The sequence below is a fragment of the Poecilia reticulata genome, linkage group LG14 (genome assembly GCF_000633615.1).
Source record: "Poecilia reticulata strain Guanapo linkage group LG14, Guppy_female_1.0+MT, whole genome shotgun sequence".
NCBI classification, from domain to species: Eukaryota; Metazoa; Chordata; class Actinopteri; order Cyprinodontiformes; family Poeciliidae; genus Poecilia; species Poecilia reticulata.
Window position 1 is genome coordinate 15,110,851 of NC_024344.1, and position 13,360 is coordinate 15,124,210.

The 13,360-nt window shown below is 39.0% G+C and overlaps 1 protein-coding gene across 1 annotated transcript in view; it reads right to left on the reverse strand.

Annotated features, from left to right (window-relative positions):
* The window catches only part of svep1 (sushi, von Willebrand factor type A, EGF and pentraxin domain containing 1), a 98,024-nt gene extending 92,376 nt beyond the window's left edge, over positions 1 to 5,648 (reverse strand). The window contains exons 1-2 of the mRNA XM_008427984.1: positions 5,564 to 5,648; positions 4,328 to 4,469 (exon numbers count right to left, since the gene is read on the reverse strand). Coding sequence (XP_008426206.1) covers positions 4,328 to 4,453 — 126 coding nt within the window. The 5' untranslated portion in view covers positions 4,454 to 4,469; positions 5,564 to 5,648. The remainder of the gene's footprint in view (positions 1 to 4,327; positions 4,470 to 5,563) is intronic.
* Positions 5,649 to 13,360: the final 7,712 nt, after the last annotated feature.

Genomic DNA, 13,360 nt, shown 5'->3' on the forward strand with positions numbered 1-13,360 from the left:
TATGTCCACACTTTCACACATCAGACCGGTGGCATCCGACGAAGATCAAGCACGCCGAGGAGGGAAAGTGGAGAAGCGGTCTGATTAAACACATCTAGGGAAACTCTAGTAGACACGTCTAAGGTTTAGTACTTAGGAAGAAAGAATCTGGATCTCTGTCCAGCCACATCTCTGCTCATATCTTGTCCAACACGTCAAGCTAGAGGACAGACTATCCTTTCCGTACTTTGGATTTGTCTGGTTTTTCACACACAGACACTCAGGCTTGCATCTGTGCCATTTTCCAACATCACCTCAGACTCCCAAGTCGCTTTCTTTCTACCTCTGTTTTTCCTGGGTGATTTTTATCTGTAACCAAAACAAAGGCAGACGGCATTACACTGTGCCTATTAAAGCAAAAACTCTGGTTTTACTGTAAAGAGCTATTTTGTCATAAAGCTGTGGGGAATTGTAAAGTGGAAAGAGTCTTTTTGGTACAAATTTCATCAACTTTCCACATCTAGAGCCCGAAATATGTCCCAATCCCTCTTTATAAAGTAGCTCAAACTCAGTCAAACTGGATGTAGAGGGATGTCTGTTCAAGTCTCACCACTATGTTTAAGGAAGAGTCTCAAGTTCAGACGTTTTTCTCCAGGATCGTCCTGTGTTTATCTCAGGTCACCTTCACATCCGCTCTGACTAGCTTCCCTGTTCCTGCTGAAGGAAACCAGCTCCACAGCATGACCAGCTCCACACCACTGTGTTTCACAGTGGGCATAGTGTGTTTTTCTCTCCCCCTCATCTGATAAGAAAAGTTTCTTCCACACCGGCACTGCCCTACGAGGCTTGTGACAAACTTAACGGGACTTTTGTTGACTTTCTTTCATCAGATGTTTTTTTTCTTGATACTCTTCCCTAAAGATTAGTAACTCTGACAAATTTTTCCATCTACGTTGTGGAGCTCTGCAGCTCCTCCAGAGTAACTCTGGGCCTCTAAACCAGCCTGCCAGTTTAGGGGGAGAATCATATCTTAATTGGTAAGTAAGTTAAGATGGGTAAAATTGTAAAAATGTCTGCATAATACTGGTGGTTCTATCTGAGAAAGCGATAATGAAAATATGTGATGAAGCCCTAAATCTCTTTGGCCACGTTCACACAGCAGGTCTTGATCCTCAATTCTGATTTTTTTTACTTTTTGTGGTTCATACCACCAATTAAACCCGACCACAATGAGACTTCTGTGTGAACGGTTTGCAACCCTACGGCAATCTGCACAGAAGAATTATGGATTGTTTTTAAAGTTTATTCACCAATGGGAGCCAGAAATACTGTCACAAGATCAGGAAGGGAGTTAACAAAAATAAAGCACAACTAATCATGGCCTAATGACTAACTAATGGCCGTTTCTGGAGCACTGACGGCAACATCTGTAGAGAGGTTTAATTGGACGTGTAGTCAGAGCCAGAAGTAGTGGGATTGTGTTTTGATGTGCTTGAGTGACACAAACTTCTTTCATAAGTTCAAATTATAAATTTCAGCCATTGTTTATGTCCTGATTTAATGTGTCTGCCTCCTGCTGGTGCAGCATGACGCATGTCTCGCATCAATAACATGAAAGTCGCATAAAATGCAACATGACTGTTCACACTACAGACGCTTTGAAAACAATCTGATGTGCGATTTAGCACCACATGTGTAAGTGGCACAGATCATTTCTCTACTGCGTGAAAAGATCGGAATTGGGCCGTACATACTGCCATAAAAAAGTCAGATATAGGTATCATGTAGGCAAAAAGAAAATGTATTTGGGTCACATTTGCTTGATGTGTGAACGTAACCATTGTTTCTAATAATATTATTATTATTATTATCTAATAATAATCTAATTGTTTCAAATTATTTCTAATTGTTTCTAATCATTAGTACCTGCTAATGATTAGAAACGCTATTTGTCAATCTCTCCCATCCAGACGGCGGACGGAGGCTTCATGTCAGCGCGGCAACTCGCCTGTCAAGCAGTCAGCATTCCAGAGGAATCAATTACACCAGTGAATTACCAGGTTTCCTGAAGCTCTCCAAGAGTTTTCCTTGGCTTTTGGACAACTCTTCAGAAACATGTCTGGCAGGGAGAACATGGATGCAGTGGGTTTTAGCATGATGATGTTTGGCCTGAACAATGCTACCTGGAACCTTCAGTAATTTGGAAATTCTTCTGTAATCAATTGTTTAAGGCTGTAAATATCTTGGGAGATATTATTGGATTCACCTATTATGAGATGCTGACACCTTGTTAATGAAGAACATTTTTAGGCCATGAGGAAGGTACCATAACTTTAGAACCAACTATGTTTTGACTTCTTAGCATGTACGGCCTTCATGAGTTGTCGATGTGTTTAAAATGTATTTTTACTTTCTGTATTAAATATCTAAGTTTATGATTATGCTCAATAAACAGAAGCATGTACTGCAGTAGGAGTTAAATGTGTTTTGAGAGACTTGGACGACTGATACATCAGCCAAATACTGAAAATAAAAAGACTGTAAATTAAAACAGCATCCATGTTTTTTCTTCAACATCTAATATATATGTTCATAGACATCTCTATTCTTCGTGAAGGAGTGAGAAACTATTGAAGAATGTTAAGTATAGGTGGCCTGTGTGTGCGCGTCTCCAAAGCAGTACATTACACTCTGTTGCACTATCAGCCCCAAAAATGAACACACAGCTCAGACGAAGAGTGTTTATTTGGCCCATAAGCCATACTTTAACTATACTGGAAACTTCTGTAGAAGTAGGGAAAGAAGGTAACGTCATACCAACCAGATAAACTGAATGGAAGAGCCACTCAGACCCAAAAACACCGGCGTGCTCAGGCTGAAAACACGCAACCTGACCTAAATTCACACACAGATGCTGCTACATAGACAAAAACATACGCTCTCAGCCTCAAACATGTTGAAAGGGGGAAGAGCACAGCTGTGACTTCCTGCATTTTGGCATTTGGAGACCCCTAACCAGACTTCTGCATGGCTCCCAGGAGAGACAGGGGGAGTGGTGGATGAAGAGGAAGTTTGAGGGCATGTGTGTTGATAGAGAGGGGATGGGGGGGGGTTGTGTATTCATCCCAAATATTTTAATAAAATGCACAAAGATCCAAACTTTTGTGTTTGTTCAAAAGAAGGAAGCGCTGAAGCAAATCTATTAAACAAAATCCAGAGCAACCACACAGACCTGAGATCTGTTGCACATCAAACGAGAGCAAACTGATCATTTCATGATTACTCTCCCTAAAACTAAGATACTTGCAAAATATTCATGTCTTTATAACCTATGGACATCCAGAGACTGAAATGTCCGTACATTCTTCTTTAGAAAACTCCTTAGATTGGACAGACTGTATCATGTCCCTCACATTTTCAAATCGTGCAACACATTTAAAACTGGATGCATGTCTGGACTTTGACTGGGTCAATGTAGCACATGAATAAAACACTTCTGTTGCACCTCCGGCCTTATGCTTAGGGCATTAATTCTGCTGGACAATGTTCCAGCGTCAAGTCTTTTTCAGCTTTTGCAGATTGGACTCTGCTGGAGGCTGAATAACTGATAAGTTGTTCTGAAGACAACTTATCAGATTAAAGAGAGCTGAATACAAATGCGCATCACACGTTTGTACTTTCTTTTCCTCTGGTACGTGTTGGTGAAGGTTAAAGCGGTATAGAAACTTTTGCAAAGCATTATACCGTACCAAATGGACTTCTACAAAAACAAAACTTAAAAGTCTTAAGAATATATGAAAGCCACATGAGACCAAAAGTTAAAACAAACATATTCACTCTACGAAATCCTGGACGGTTAAGTCTTAAAGACGCAGAACCGGCCGTGTTGTTCTTGCGGTTTGTTCTTCTGGAAACTGAAGCAGTCTTTAGTCGCATGGACCATTTTATGTCCGTTGGGAGGAAAGCTAAAGTACTTGATCCATTTTGTGAAGACCGAAATGTGCTGCAGAACCTCCGGACATGGACTGCGGAAGAGTGCACGTTTTGTCATGGAGATTCCAGGGAGGTATTCTTGTAAAGTCATTAAAACCAGACCATTTAGTCTGGAAGCGCACAAATACATATGGTGATACAATACCACAAAGGCCAGAAAACCAGAGGAAGTCTGGTAAAGTAACTGTTGCACAGAAGAAAGGATGCATGACATTGAATTCTGGTGACGGGAAAGGTCTGCTCTAATGTGCAAACTTTGAAAATGGCCATTAATCTTTCAAAGAAAAGTAGTTTGATAAAGCTAAACTTCTAAAAAAAAAAAAAGTGAGCATGTATCAAAAACATATATACTCACTTTGAAGTCAAATCTGCTGTTTTCTTGGCTTTTCCACCGACTCCCCACACACCTGGTTCTTTGTGTGTCCTCAGGGCAGGATGAGGCATCAGATACAGTAGCAACAAGTGATGACACATTCCTCATATTTCTTTTCTCAGGTCTAAAGGATCAAATGCAAAACTCAGCAAAAAATTCATTTAACGCCTTATCTATAGGAAAAGAGAATTTAAAATGGTGCAGCAGAAGAGAACAAGTTTGATCAAATTAAAGATAAAGGGTCTCTTAAAAAAAATATGCTGAGATTAGTAACATGTTAATATTGACTCAAGAATCAGAGATGAATTATGTGAAGCAGTTTCTGTTTCATTCACACCTTAAAAGTGTTAATAAATTGAATTAATTTGCTAATTAACTGAGAAAAACTTCACAATGACGACAATAAAGTCCACATTCAAGTCGAACAGCCCAGTTCCTAATCTAATTGAAACTTTACGGTGAAACTGAGCCTCCACCCTGCAAAACTGACAATGTTTTTTTATTAGAAAACCCAACAAAGTTATAATTGTAATCTAAAAGTAAAGAAAAAAAAACTGAACATGCTTCAACTTTTTGCAAGCGGCTATAATCTCACTGGAATCTCTCGCTAGCTTTAAAAACACAGGTGTTTAATTAATGTAATCCTCTACTGTGCTGAAAAAGTCACTGGAGAGCCAAATATGTTAAAATAGCCATTTGCCGGTGCTTATTTCACCTTTTGACGAAACTACCAGTATAAAGCAAACCCGCTTTTCTCTTAAAACACTGCAGTCAAATTACACACTCTTAAACTACAGGGCCCTTGCTTTGTTAGTTATTAATTTTAGCAAAACACAAGCCAGTTTAAACGTAAGCTGCCTGTTTGCGCCCATAAAACCAGAACTGCCTTTGAAAGGTTCTGCCCTGGATTAGAGAATAGTTCCTTTCTTGGTCTTTTCAGGCTTTTTGTCGTCACTTAAAAATGTTATAAACAGCCAAAAGGAACCACCAGAAACCATTTACAACCGAGTTGTCCCTTTAAAACTAGCTTTTTCGCTCAATTTAGCTAGTTTTATAGTCCTAATTAGTTAATTAGCATTTCCAGGCTGACGCAAACGCTACAGAGACTTTCTCTGGGAGGGACGAACTGTAAATAAAACATGACCTTTTTCATAAGAAACCACAAGTTGCCCCAGTTTTATCTAATTTACAGCGTAAGAGTTTTGAAGCCTTACAAACCTGGTAAAAGCCAGAGTTGCCGTTTCTCGAATCTGATTCAACTTTGTTTTACATCGCCCCCTGGTGGCAGCTGAATATTAGTACACTACCATGAGTTCAGTGATTTAATTTATCCACTAGGTGGGGTAGTTACGCACCCTTTGGTATAAATAGACTTCACTCGAGGAAAACGTGTACCTCAAACTTCTTGTAATGCTTGTTATATAATCGCAAAATATGTAGATTTACTTCTGAATAGAATAGAATAGAATAGAATAGAATAGAATAGAATAGAATAGAATAGAATGTTTGCAGTTAACTATTTCTTTTTACAAGCTAATAACAATTATTCAGTTTTCAAAAGGCAATAGACCCAGGACTTTCGACACAAGTCAGCGTACATAACCGCAGATGTTTATATTTGACGTTAAAAACAGCACAAAACCAGTAGGCGGCGCAATACAGCAACAGAAGGGCATTGCAACACAGCAAAAGTTGTGCTTTCAAGTTATTTGAAACATAAATCTTATCAATATTATGCTGCAAATACAGTTCATATTTTCAGTACAGTAATATTGACAAGTAACTGTTGCAATATATTGGATCAGAAAAGCTCAGATGTCAACAAACACACCGTTGCATTTTCGCACGAGTCGATGCAATGCACACAATTTTTCATACTCCGAAAGCAACAATTTGCAGACAGTTGTGTAGGACAGTTGCTTCAACGTGTCTCTATTTTCTACCATTTTCACTAAAGTCAATCAATCTTGAATTATTTTATGAAAAACTTTGCTAATAACGCCATCTGTTTCATTGACTAATTATAAAAAATACAGTATCTGTGGACAGCAATGCTGGATCACAAGGTTTTATAGTGGAGCTGACTCTATTTATAGCACAGGCTGCACTCGCACACTACTTGAATATTTTACAAGCCATCCATCTTTGCAGAAGGCTTTGTCCTTCAGCTAAAACCCCAAATCACAGACATACCATCCCTTTTCACTGAATGTCTTTATGTCGCAGTCTGAAGTGAAGCACCTGCATCACTCACAGGCCCCGACTTACACTTAGTTTTTAGTGTTGTAAATAACAAATATGTTATCTTTTTCTACAAGCACTTTCAAACACGGTAAGAATCAAACTGCGAAGTCTGAGTATACTGAAATTAGTTGCACCTCATTTTATTTAGGGGTATCTGAGTCAAGAGTGCTGAACACAGCACAAGTGATTTGAAAACCACATATTATTTTCCTTCTCAGTTGGTGTTCTGACCTGCCACATGAAATCCCAATAAAATCCACTGAGGTTTTAGAATTTAACACAACAGAATGTGAAAAGTTCAAGGAATATAAATTTGCAAGATATTTTATTTCATTTTCATAGTATCTAACAAACTAAACAAAACCCTGAATTTTATTTACCTACATTTAAAAAAAATTTCTCTTTCTCATTTCAGATCAGTTCAAATGTCTTTTTCAGTGCTCACCTTATTTCATACTTATCTTATGCATCCGTTGCATATGTGTTTTTTTCTTGAAGTATGAAAGAGTTGTACCTGCTGGGGCCCTCACCTTTGACCTTTGGCCTCCAGGCTATGCACCCATTCAGTTTTCCTCGCACAACAAAGTTGCATAAATAAGCACAGAACAAAAAGTCACACTGGGGGCTGAAAAGAAAGAAAGTGAGCATCATCGTGGGAAAGATACACAAAGAAGAAGAGTGCTAGATTCAACACTTTGGCTAGAGCAATAACTCAAACACACACCAGAAGAAAAACATGCAGCGATCCAGGAGAGCAGGAGCTTTAAACTGAGCTCTAAGAACAAACTATCACAAGTTTCTTTACATTGTTTTTTTTGTTGTTTTTTTTTTTAGCTTTGCCAGTTATTTGATAGCTGGGTTTTCTTCCGGCAGGTGAGCGGGCGCAGCTGCTCGTCTCTTTTCGATGATCTGACTGGATCTGTTAGCCATAGCTGAGCAGCGCCATCAGATACTCATTAAAGGAGTCAGCGTGGACGCATCAGCAAATTTCTTGGCTCATTAGCCGAAAGCGCCGTAAAAATCGACCAAAATGATTGAAACATGAGGTGAAACTTTAACTTTCTAATTACAGTGAGAATGCTGCCCTCCAGAGTCAGGCCAAAGGAATAAATGTTAGAAACTCAAAGTGTTACGCTGCTTATTTGATTTATTTTTTTGTGTTCCACATAATAAAACATGTATTTTTAAATACACGTTTTGTTTGACTGTCGCGCTCTGCACACGCTCCAAACTTCTCAAGAATACAAAACAGGGAAGTTACCACACACAGGAAAAAAAAAAGTGTCCAAGCCTCCTTCTCTCTTCTCTCTTATCTGTTTTTGTGATTTTTGTAGTGGTGTAACTCCTCAATCACACCCACACAATCGTTTATTACATCCACCGCACACACATCAAGCAGAGTCTCAAAAGGATAAAGGACACAAAACAGCCAAAGCGTCCCGACTACAAACATGTTGAACTGGGAAATTCAGCAAAGTTTTGTCATTTGGTAGAGCTGTAAGGCTAAGTCTCACTCACTGCTTTTGCTTGAGCGAATACTATGCTGTAGTCCACACTGATTAGCTACTGGGCAGATTGGACATGTCTCTGTCCACCTTCCAGCCGGACAACAACAGACTCTGAGCTGCAGTAGGATGGTTTGGGTCAATGAATATCTATGTTAGCATAGTTTACTGCAAATCCAATCCAGACTTAAAATCTGTTACAAGACTTAAAATCTGATGTTGTTTTGATGAAACCCGTCAAATTTGGCCGATCCTATTTAGAGAACAAACACTGGACAAACATTTCAGTCTAGTTAAGCTCATCAAACATGTTAAAAACTGTCTAATTTACTTTCCACTTCACACGAATCAAAATAAAATACATTAAAGATTTTCTTAAGGGAAGAACATCAGGGGGTTTCTACACTTTCACAATGTCTGATCATGTTTTATTAGCTTAAAGGCGACTATGACTCTCACAGTCAGATGCTTTTTACACTGCAAAAATACAAAACCAAATATGTTTGGTTTAATTTCTACTGCAAATATCTGCATACATCTGAATTAAGGCAAAACTAACATACAAGTAACTGCTCATCACGACAAAGGAGCTTAAGTCAATAATTCCTTGGTATTGATTAAAAAGTTATAGTTATAAGTGAAATAATCTGCTTGTGGAACATCACATTTTTCAAATATTAAAAGCTAAAATGTCTTGTTCTACTGGCAGATTATTTCACATATAACCAGTATTTTTTCATCAATATTATAAAATATTTGCACAAAAACCTGAACCAAAAACACTTTGTAAGATTTTGTTTTGCAGTTTTAACCCTTACTCTTTTTCTCTTGTCCTTACTTTGTTCACCTTGCTCTCTAATTTAAGTTTGCTGCACTGTCGTGGTCAGGAGGACGAACTGCCCAAAGAAAAACCGAGAGAAAGCTGCAACAGACACTAGAATAATTGCTTTTAATGAGTGCAATTCGTTCAAAAGTTATCGGTCTGAGGGTTTTTCACAGCCTCGTATTCTTCCGTCTTAATCTGTCCAGAGGGAGGAGAGGGGAGAGAGCAACTCTCTGCTTTAGGTCACGTCCTGAAGCAGTGTGAACTGGATCCAGCCAGACTTCCACGAAAACAGCCCAGAGCAGGAGGTGCTGAGAGACTGAGGGGGAAGTTAATACGATCAAACACACTCACACAGAGGGAAGAGGATTTCTCATCTTAAAAACAACCCAGTCTTAATTTTTTTCATTATTATATCTGCAAAACATTGTTCTCTGAGACATGCTCTGAAACAGGAAGTTATACTCATGTTGGTTTGAGGAGAACAAAACAATCTGTGCTGCTGGCTCAGCGAACAGGGTTATAACAGGAAACATGTTTCTCTGCAGGGAGAAACACTTTGGACGAGGAGCACAACGCAGAGAATCACACAAAGACACTTATTTGACTGAATACCTTTTTTTTCTCCTTCAGAAATGAACACCTGGTTTTCAGTGGAACCTATCAGAAAATATGTGAAACGCATGTTTACGAGAAAAAAAACCACCAGTCAGACGTCCTTCGTCCTGACAGCAGCCTGTCCTAATGGGAAAATTGATTGCAGAGTATCTGAGCTGATTAAAGTCTGGAAGAGGAGCATTGAAACTCTGAGTCAACTCTGATGCATTTTGCAATTGCGACTCAGCAAAAAAATAAAAAATAATTGAGCAACGAGACAAAACACAAACAAGTTCAGACTGGTTCAGAGATACATCAGCAATCACAACGAACGTGATCTTCCAACAAGCTCGGCTGCTTCTAGACGGAGACTCTGCTGGATAGGAGACAGTGTGTCATTTAAATCAATTTATTCAACTCAAATTCAAGTTTGAATAACTTAAAGCAAAACAAAACAAGCAGGAAACGTAGTTTTATCATGGCAGAAACAGAACAGGGGAAACTTTGAATGTTTCATTTTTTAAATGATTCTTGATATTTTCTGCCCAAGGTGAGATTTGTGAACACTTGTCAAATGTTTTTAGACCTGCTGTGGGACAATGATAATATATACCATTCCCCCTCCTTTAATCCTTTAAACTTGACTATAATAAGTTTGGATTTTGCTGTAAATGTGACATTTATTATTATTATTATTATTATTATTATTATTATTATTATTATTATTATTATTATTATTATTATGAATACAGTGTATTGCATACTTTAATGATGGCATCCATTTTGTTACATTTAAAAACAACCAGCATTGATAATGTTTGGTGGCTCCTTGTGTTTACAGATCCACCTGAATCCTCATGTTTTGATCATGATCGGTCTGTGTTTTCGAACACCCTGTCCCAGCAGCCCACAGGTTTCTGGGGACTTTGTAAACACAAGGCTCGCATTACCACCTCCACTCCCATCCTCGCACTCCTCCTCCTCCTCCTCCTCACTCTTTTTATTTCCTCTTTCTTTCCCCCTGCAGCTTGTTTTCCTGTGGATTCGCACACTCCTCTTTTTCTCGCTCAGGTCACAGGAATTCTTTCTGCTTTCCAGACATTTCCCTTCCTGTGCTCCTCCTCGGATGCCTCCCTCCCGTAACGCCCCTCCTGTCGACCTCGTTTGTTGAGCAACCCCATCTTAAGTTTCGGTAAATAGCCTGATGGATACCCGTTCATAAATAAGCACTATGTCGCTTCAGTGATACCCGGAGGTACGAGCGAACATGTGCTCAGTCGATCTTCGGATACGTTTCTGAGAAATTTATCAACTGCTGTCTTTCTCTGTATAAAAGCTTTGAGTGGATCGTCAAATGAAATGTTCTAGTGATGCACACCAGCTGCTTTATCTTTGTACTTATGCAAGACAAAGCTTCCAAAAAAAGGCTATTTTATCTTTGCTAGACAGAGACGCTTCAAATCTGTGCAAGAAAAGATACTATTTGTCCTTTTTATTGACGTTTTTGCTTTTTTTCTCCTCATTTTTAACAAGTTTTTTGAGCAATTTCGGGCCTTGTGCCCTGTGATGGACAGGCTTGTGCAGGGGGCACTCCGCCTCTCATCACTTCACCCCTGGAAACAGAGATCTGGCTCAGACAAATGCACCTCCTCCTCCCCCTGCATGTATGTCTCGTTCCAAGTTAAGTTGGTTTTGACTTGCTCCTCTGGGTCATCACTTTATACCATCACACTGAGCCTGAATCTGACTCTTTTGTCCGTTTGCCTTTCAAACATCGTCAAATCACGCATAAGATTGAGCTAAGTGAAAGGTTGGAGTCAGAATAACTTATGGCAGAGGGTGTAGGAGGGGGGGAAGGTCGGTTAACATAATGGGTCAACAACAGCTGAAAATAGAGCATGTTGTAACAGGAGACAACACCTCAACCACAGACTAAAGTCAAAATGACCTAGTTAAATCATCGCATCCTATTACAAGTCATCGCTATAAGCGAAAGTCTCAAAGCATTTCAGCAGCTGCAGCTGTGAAGACGTTCATGAAGAAATCATTTCTCAGAGACGTCACCGTTTTTTAAAATAATTAAATTTCTTTAATTGAGATATTCCTTGTGTACAGCATCACCTTCGGGTTTCTGACCACTTTTTGAGCAGAATAATCACACAGAAAGAAATCTGCAAAAAATAAAAGAACAACCTTTAAGCTGAGCTGAGAATGACGAAGGTTAATTTGTGAGCAGATGATTCGGGCGTGTGTTTTGGTTCCTTTATCATGTTCAGCCCACTGTCAGTCTTCTCAAACCGTCGCCAACATCTTTACGGTGTTTCAAACTTTTCATGATGTCATCGACGCTAACAAAGTTGCCGGGGATGTTTGTGCTGATGTCACATCATCACAAACCATTTTTTTATGGTTAAAACTGAGATTTACAGAAAATCATCTTCTTTTTTTATTTTACACAAAACCAACCAACCAAAGCATGAGGTTCCATACTCCATGTTTACATTTGTGATGGTAGGACAGAAAAAAGTCTGCAGACAGTTTGTAATGGTTGCTATGGAGACCTGCTGACCCCATGATGTCACTTCCTGCTTCCATTTTCTCACATTGGGCTTTGGTGATTTTTGATTTGTAATTTGGGTTTCTGTTCAGTCTTATTTATCAGGGTTCAAGTTGCTTTATTTTTTTTATTACTTTAGAAAAGCAGCATTTTTACCTCTATTAGTAATTTTCTGATTTATGAAGATAAACACTTATTTGTTTAGTACAAACTAACCTATGAAATAAATTTAATTGAAACCTTCTTTGTCTTTAAGGTCCTGCTTTTTTTACTAGGCTTTTATTCCAAATTTGACTTAAAGTTCTTTGAAAACAGTTTTGTCACTCTGATCACCTCTATGCTGACAGGAGCCCTGAAGCACAAAGGACTGGAAAAAAGAAGGTTGCTGCAGAGATTAGAGCTCGGTACGGGCCGGTCCATTATTGTGATGAACTGGCTGCAGTCCAGGTTCGACACCATCGGAGTCATTTCTCTCCCAGAAGAATCTGGTGCAGTGTCACTTCTTATTTCAGCCAGCAGATACAAAACCTTTTTCATCTTTCGACTAATTGGCTTCTGCTTCACTCCGTCTGGTTGCAGCAGAAGTTGGAGATGAACTGTTTTTTTCCCCCTTAATGTAAGATCCCGTCACATGACCGAGGAGCAAAGATTACATTTCTAAGCAGGAGCAGCAGTTCTGGCCTTTATTTCCTGCACTCTGAGCTGCATTTAAGAGCTTTATTGAATCTGTTCATGAGGTTTCCAAACAGCACAGCAATAAAATCTTTCTGAAACAGATGCTTCGAGGAAGCTCCCTTAATTTCCATCCCAATTTCAAGTTTTTGCAGGTTTTCTTCCTGAATTTAACTCCATCCAAACGCCCCCACTCTTCCCCACAGCATCATGATGCCACCACCATGTTTCATAGCGTGTTCGTGTTAGTTTTTTTTTTTTAAATATGAAAAATATGACAAGCTATTAATGTCACTTCTCGAGACAAGTCTCAAAACGTCTGAATACGAAAGTAAATATTTCAGATTTTTATTTGTGAAAACTACGAACCATTCTGTACTTTCTCTTTAATTTGATCCATCATATGAAAGCTTAATAAAACACATATTTACCTTTAAAGCAAGTTAAAGTTCAGCTTCTTTTTTTTTCCAATGAAACATAAATTCGAGTGAGGTTTGCTCCACAAACCGTGATGAATGCAGCTCAATCACTTTTATAGACTGAAACGGCCTCATCTGTGTGTGTGTGTGTGTGCGTGTGTGTGTGTGTGTGTGTGTGTGTGTGTGTGTGTGTGTGTG